The sequence below is a fragment of the Phocoena phocoena genome, chromosome 1, assembly GCF_963924675.1.
Source record: "Phocoena phocoena chromosome 1, mPhoPho1.1, whole genome shotgun sequence".
Classification (NCBI taxonomy): domain Eukaryota; kingdom Metazoa; phylum Chordata; class Mammalia; order Artiodactyla; family Phocoenidae; genus Phocoena; species Phocoena phocoena.
In genome coordinates this window covers 109,511,605-109,518,954 of record NC_089219.1, presented here as the reverse complement: position 1 = coordinate 109,518,954, position 7,350 = coordinate 109,511,605, and the positions used below count along the sequence as shown (strand labels likewise).

The window sequence follows — 7,350 nt, the reverse complement described above, 5'->3', positions numbered from 1 at the left end:
TGGGCTCTGGGACTTCCCTTGTGGTGCAGCAGTTAAGAATCCACCTGCCAATGCAGGGGACACGGGTTCGAGCCCTGGTCTGGGGAGATCCCACATGCCATGGAACAACTAAGCCCATGTGCCACAACTACTGAGCCTGCGCTCTAGAGCCCACGAGCCACAACTACTGAGCCCACGTGCTGCAATTACTGAAGCCCGTGCCCCTAAAGCCCGTGCTCTGCAACAAGAGAAGCCACCACAATAAGAAGCCCGCGCACCACAACAAAGAGTAGCCCCGACTCAACGCAACTAGAGAAAGCCCGCGCACAGCAGCTGGCAGCAAAGAAGACCCAACGCAGCCAAAAATAAATAAATAAAGTAAATAAATTTATTTTAAAAAAAGAGAGAGAGAATGAGCTCCGAAGGCAGACTGTCTGACTTTGGATCCTGATTCCAGCACTAATTAACAATGTAACTGTGGACAAGTCCCTTCACCTCTCCAAATCTGTTTCCTTGTCTATAAAATGGAGGCAATAATAGTTCCTACTTCAAACCGAGGTGTTTAACATTTGGTCTGGTATCTGGCACACAGTTAACAAATAAATTTTAGCTGTTATTAGAAAACCTTCCTGCCAGTATATCCTTATTTCCCCAACTCTGCAATGCTCTGGGTTCCCCCGCTACCCACAGAAGCTGGTAGTAGGGAAATGGAAGCTGCAAAGGGCGATGGTCATGAAATCAGGCAACACTGCTGTCCTCTTTACAAAAGCACAATGACGATGAGACTGGAGAACTATAAGTCAGGACTATAAATATACTGATAGTTTTGGGTGTAACATATCTGCTGTGCAAAACAAAATACTGTACTCCATTCAAAGGGTGGTTACCCTTGAGCCTGTGACCTCTGAAATTAGATGCACCGCTTGGTCTGTTCCTGCATTTTTCATGGCAGAGGGTTCATTGCTTTCATCTGATTCATGACCTTAAAAAGCCTTAACTAAGAGAGTGAAGAACCCTTGACCTTTCAGTACAATGTTCTCTGAGGAGAAAAAATTCATGTGGGCATCCAGCACCCCCCTGGGGAAGTTAGTCAGAATTCCAATGTTCACTGACTGCAGAACTTTGGGGATGCAAAGGCATTAGCAACTCTTTGGAAGGAGATAAAGTACACTCGGGAAACCTAGGAACACTACGGGCACTTTAGCTTAACGTGGTACGGCTACTGAGGTTTGGCGGCCTCCATCAATGAGGAATGTGAGCCCGTGTTTGCAGGTTTCTTGTGAGTATCTTCATGCGTGTTGGCTGGTGAGGGCTGGGGGGAATGGTTCAACTTGTTTTTCATCAAAAGGGGATAATGTGAGCTTACAGCGAACTTCCATCACTACTACCTATAATTTTCTAGTTATTTTATCATCCATTGAATCTTTTCTTCCTGTAGCTCTGACGACCGAAGGCAAAACTGAAACACGGAAAGAGAAAGCAAAAGCAAAGAAAGCTCCAGAAGGAGGCGAGCACCCGGTCTTTCGTCCTGCGGTCCCTTTAAGAGAAGAACCTCTTGGGACCGGCAGTCCCAACCGACCCCAGTTTTAACCGAAACCTAACCCGGACTTCCCCCTCTTGACTCAAATAAGACCAACTTTGGATTTTCCCTCCCCTATTGACCAATCAGATTCTGTTACCAGGCAGACTTTAGCTGCCGCCGGTGCGAGCCCGGCGCCTTCTGTCTCCGGGTGGCAGCAACAACCAATGGTAGAACAGGCCGTCCTAGTATCTAGGCAGATCGGGGCTGTTCCAGCCATTCAGAAAAAAGAAAATAAAGCAACGCACGAGCCCGCTGGGCCAGGACCGTGGGGCTGGGCTGGAGTGAAGGTGGCTGCGAGGTAGTTTCTCTTTCTCCCTTACCTTTATTGTTGCTTGTGTTGGAAGGCGACTATTCAAAGGTAGGGAGGGCGCAACATGAGTTGGGAGGAGAGCAGAAAAAGATTTTGGCTGTATTTTCAACAGCTTCTTCACCCATGTGCACGTGCCCCGAATCTGGGACCCCATTCCCCCAACCGGGTTTCCTACGCCCAGCCCAGGAGTTCCGCTACCCTGAACCCCTCACTTTGCAGCAACGCGGGATTGAATGGAGGGGGAAGGGAGGGAGGTGGGGGCGCGCATCAGGATGGGATGTTGAGGGAGATGACGTAGGGGCCGGCGACGTGGGGAGGGGGAGCTGCGGGGGAAGCCGTGGCGAGATTAAGTAATGAGAACTTGGGCCCAGTTTTTTCCAAGCCTGGAAGGGCAGAAAATGTTCGTATCCTTTCTGACCTCCCAGGCAAATTCAGTGGTGAGGAGCATATTAGAGAATTAAACAACTTTGTCTTGTGGTTGTTATTGTTGTTTTTGAGGGGAAGGAGGGCAGTATGGGGTCAGAGGCAGAAATGAAATTTTCTTTCTAACGTGGATTCCCAGTCGCCCCTATCTCTTCCTTTACAGTTTTCCACATTTAGGAGATTGCAGAAAGGTGGGGCAGATAGAATGGAGATGGCAAAGATCTCTGGGTATATATGGCCCTGGAGAAGTAATGGAATAATTTCTAATTTTTGGAGAAGGCGAGTTTTAGAAAAAGACCACTGGGGAAATTTGGAGGCTTTCTTTCTATTTTTCTATCTTTCTGGGTAGAGAGATGAGGAGTGCCCTGGGGCCTTGGGGCGGGGTGGGGGGGGAGTTAAATCTTCTTGTCCTGTCTTCTCCCAACTCCAGCCCTCATGCCGGGATGGCAGAAGATGAACCTGATGCTAAGAGCCCAAAGACTGGGGGAAGGGCCCCCTCAGGTAGCGCTGAGGCAGGGGAACCCACCACCCTCCTTCAGAGGCTCCGAGGTACCATTTCGTAAGTACTCATCACCACCTCTCAACCTCGTTCCGGACCTGGGGATAGATCCCTGTAACACTTCACTTCCTCTGTAGATGATCTCCCCCTCCCAAGCAAGTGCATCTGACCAGGAGAGATTCTTCATCATGGTAGCAGGTCTTGAGCACCTGCTAGGCTTTTCAGACCTCTTTCTCTCCCTGGCAGTCAGACATAGGGATGGGGAAAAATCTTGTGTATGACCTCCAGCTTTCTCCTCTTCTCCACAGCAAGGCCGTGCAGAACAAAGTAGAGGGAATCCTGGTGAGTATTCTGGGGAAGAGGGCAACAGGGAGACAGAATTGGTGGGAGATGAGGATGGTGAGGATATGGGTAAGAAAGGTTTATGCGAGTCAACGTTGTCTACCCTATCAGAAGATAATTGGCCTTGCAACTTGCTATCACTTTGACCTGGAGCATCTCACTTCATCTCTGTGACCTCTTGTGTGGAAGCCCAATAGAAATAAAATCAGAGGTGGTCCCCTCCGCTCCCCTTCTCACCTTGGTAGCCCCTAAGGGCTCCTCAGGGAACAGTGAACGCACAGCCTCAAATCATTTCTAAGGTCCTTTGTCAGCCTGCCAGTCACTACGTCAGCTGAACTTTTTAGTGAGGATCAGAGGGTCCTACCTTGGGTCCTTCTTGGCCTTATTATTTCGCCTGTCTCTGTTCCTCCCTACCTCAGCAAGATGTACAGAAATTCTCAGACAACGACAAGCTGTATCTCTACCTTCAGCTCCCCTCAGGGCCCAGTACTGGAGACAAAAGGTAGGTTTGGTGCTAGAATTTGCGGTACGCGAGCCTCTCACTGTTGTGGCCTCTCCCGTGGCGGAGCACAGGCTCCGGACGCGCAGGCTCAGTGTCCATGGCTCACGGGGCCTAGCCGCTCCGCGGCATGTGGGATCTTCCCAGACCGGGGTACGAACCCGTGTCCCCTGCATCTGCAGGCGGACTCTCAACCACTGCGCCACCAGGGAAGCCCAGAGTTTCTGATTCTTAAAGAAAGGCTCCCTAAAAAGGGGCAGGGTGAATAGGAATCCTCATAACAGTATCCTTAGTGGGGAAGAAAAGTCCCTGACCTGCCTTGGTTTACCAGGGAAAGGTGGATTCTGGATGAACTGATTCAGTCCAGCACTACTGAGGTGATAATCTGGATAGAACAAGGGCAACTCTTGGGATGTTAGTAATACTTGTCTCTTTTACTTCTCTTGCAGCTCAGAGCCAAGTACACTCAGCAATGAGGAGTACATGTATGCTTATAGGTGGATCCGCAACCACCTAGAAGAGCATACTGACACCTGCCTGCCAAAACAAAGTGTTTATGATGCCTATCGGTGGGTGGATGGGGGGTGGGTGGGATGGTGGGCACAGGACTACCCCCTCATCCCTGGAGAGCTCCCTGCCTTGATAGAGCCTGACTTCTTAAAGGGTTTCCCAACCTTCATCCCCAGGGACCCTCTGAACCCACTCCCAAACCTCCCTCTCTGAGTATCTTCCCACTCTGTCCCCCATGCACTCAGGAAGTACTGTGAGAGTCTTGCCTGTTGCCGCCCACTCAGCACAGCCAACTTTGGCAAAATCATCAGAGAGATCTTCCCTGACATCAAAGCCCGAAGGCTTGGTGGCCGGGGCCAGTCCAAGTATCCTTGACTGGAGAGGTTGTGCTAGAGGACTTGGGGAGGAAAACTTAGTATGTGAAGGGACAGAACTGGAAACAGCCCAACCTTTCTAAGGGGCTTGGAGACCCCCATGTGTTGGTTGACCCTTAACTTAAACGTCAGATATTGCTACAGTGGCATACGAAGGAAGACCTTGGTGTCTATGCCGCCCTTGCCCGGACTTGACCTAAAGGGCTCTGAGAGTGTAAGTAACAACCCTCCGACTGCACTCTTCTCTCCAAGGTAGAAGTCAGAGGACTTTGGGAGATGTTTTGAGGCCTGACACAGCCTAGGTCATTCTGCACACAGTTTCTGGGTATATAGGACATGCCCTTCTGCCTACCCTACGGCTGAGGCAGAGGAGGGAGAGAATTTGTGGGTTTCTGGGATGGGTTGATAGAGGCTACTCCCATCCCTAGTCTGGTCTTACTTATGGTCAACACTGTGTCTGAGAGGGGTGGAGGGTCCTTTGTTCAGAGTGTGATTGGGCGTGTCCTTCCCCCCTGCAGCCAGAAATGGGCCCAGAAGTAACCCCAGCACCTCGGGATGAACTGGTTGAAGCAGCCTGTGCCCTGACCTGTGACTGGGCAGAGCGAATCCTGAAACGGTCCTTCAGTTCCATCGTTGAGGTCGCCCGCTACCTGCTACAGCAGCATCTCATCTCTGCCCGATCTGCACACGCCAATGTGCTCAAGGCTATGGGGCTTGCTGGTGAGTGGACCTCCTCTTATGTTCTGAGAAACCCTCAGCCACTTTCAACCTCAAAGGCCCTCCCACATCCTAGGATAGAGACACCTTGGATTTGCCTTCTATTCCTAGAGAGCCTTCTAGGACATACCTTAGACCACCTTCTTTCCCCTGCCTCTACCAGTCAGTGAATCAGAATCGCCTCCCTCCTCCATTCTGTTTCCTCCTCACCTTGTTACCTTTTCTGGCACCTCTGCAGAAGAGGATGAACACGCCCCTCGGGAACGGTCATCTAAATCCAAGAATGGTGTAGAGAATCTGGAGGGCGGAGCCCATAAGAGACCAGAGAGACAGGCCCAGGTGAGGAAGTTGATGCCCTTGACCTGGCTCCCCTGGGTTGGGGGTTTAGTATATCCTTCACCCAGTGGGTCCAGTACTTTTTCACCTCCTGTGTCTGTATTTCCTCCGCTGTCCAGTGTTCCCACTTTTTGTGTTCTTCTCTTTATTTTTTAGCCTCCTAAGGAGCTGGACCCCCGGGCTGGGGCTGGCCCCCCAGCACGCGGAGAGCGAAAGAAGAGTGTAGTGGAGAGCCCAGCACCAGCAGCCAATAACCCACAGGTTAATGCCCTAGTGGCCCGGCTGCCTCTGCTTCTCCCTCGGGCCCCTCGCTCGCTTATTCCACCAATCCGAGTCTCTCCACCCGTCCTGGCCCCCAAGCTTTCTTCAAGCACTCTGAAAATGGCTACACTGCCTCTGCCCCCTAGAGCTGGGGGACCCCAAGCAGCTGTGCCCATCATTAACATGATCTTACCAACTGTTCCTGCTTTGCCTGGACCTGGACCTGGGCCTGGGCCTGGGCAAGCTCCACCTGGGGGGCTCACTCAGCCGAGGGGCACAGAGAACAGGGAAGTGGGCATAGGTGGTGACCCGGGACCCCATGACAAGGGTGTGAAGAGGACAGCTGAAGTACCTGTGAGTGAGGCCAGTGGGCAGGACCCACCAGCTAAAGCAACAAAGCAGGATATAGAGGATACAGGAAGTGATGCCAAAAGAAAACGAGGGCGCCCTCGAAAAAAATCAGGTGGAAGTAGGGAAAGGAATTCTACCCCTGACAAGTCAGCAGCTGCTGTGGACTCTGCCCAATCCTCAAGGTTACCACTGGAGACGTGGGCCTCTGGAGGGGAAGGCAACTCAGCTGGAGGGTCAGAGAGGCCAGGGCCAATGGGAGAGGCTGAGAAGGAGATGCTTGCCCAAGGTCAGGCGGATGGTGCTGTTTCCAGAGGAGGAAGGAGCCCCAGTTCCCGGCATGCCAAAGAAGCAGAAGATAAAATTCCTCCTGTCACCCCGAAAGTGAGTGTCATCAAGGGCAGTAGAAGCCAAAAGGAGGCTCTTCATTTGGTCAAGGGAGAGGTAGACACTGCAGCACAGGGTAATAAAGACTTAAAGGGGCATGTGCTTCAAAGCTCCTTACCCCATGAGTGAAAAGACCCCAAAGCAACACCCCCATGATAGGTATGTGGGGAAGAGTGCTATGTTAACTCTACCTGTCTGCCTAGTAGGGGCCCTTCTTTGCACTTGCTTCTCACTTGGCTCTTCATTCTCTTCTGTATAGACAGCTGAGGCACCCTGTCTTGCATAGTGCCTGGTTCTTGCCTCTTACCTTTCTAGCTCAATACCCTTGGTTTTAGAGTCACTAATAAATCTGTACTGACCATCTTACCTGGATCCCTGTGCTATCCTGTGGAAATATAGGGATGGAGTATGATGAATGTATAGGTGAGGCATCTTTCCATTTTAAATCATAGAAAACCTAGCTCAAACTGGCTTAAAAATAAAAATTTATTGGCTCATGTGACTGGAAAGTCCAGAGGTAGTGCTGGCTCCAGGTAAAGCTGATCCAGTGGCTCAGTATGTCTCTAAATACGTGATTGATTTTCTTCCCCTACTGTTCTACCTTCTGTAGGATCAAGCCTGGTCCACCTCATGGCTGCCAGCACTCCTAGGATTACATGTTTTCCTCATTTATGTCCAGCCAGAAAGAGAGGGCATCTTTGTGCCAGGAATTGTAGCAAAAGCCCTAAGATTCACTCTGGTTAGGCCAGCCTGGGTCACATGCCTGCCCCTAACCAATCACTG

General features: G+C 51.0%; 1 protein-coding gene across 2 annotated transcripts; it reads left to right on the top strand.

Annotated features, from left to right (window-relative positions):
* The first annotated feature begins 2,737 nt into the window (after positions 1 to 2,737).
* RFX5 (regulatory factor X5) lies at positions 2,738 to 6,696 on the top strand. 2 transcript variants are annotated; one of them, XM_065891624.1, is made up of 9 exons: positions 2,738 to 2,853; positions 3,102 to 3,135; positions 3,555 to 3,637; positions 4,084 to 4,203; positions 4,390 to 4,509; positions 4,651 to 4,732; positions 5,037 to 5,238; positions 5,474 to 5,574; positions 5,728 to 6,696. In XM_065891624.1, exons 1-9 carry the CDS (start codon positions 2,738 to 2,740, stop codon positions 6,694 to 6,696), a joined length of 1,827 nt encoding a protein of 608 aa, XP_065747696.1. The 2 variants fall into 2 exon arrangements, with proteins under 2 accessions (XP_065747696.1, XP_065747703.1); XM_065891631.1 differs by lacking the exon at positions 4,084 to 4,203.
* Positions 6,697 to 7,350: the final 654 nt, after the last annotated feature.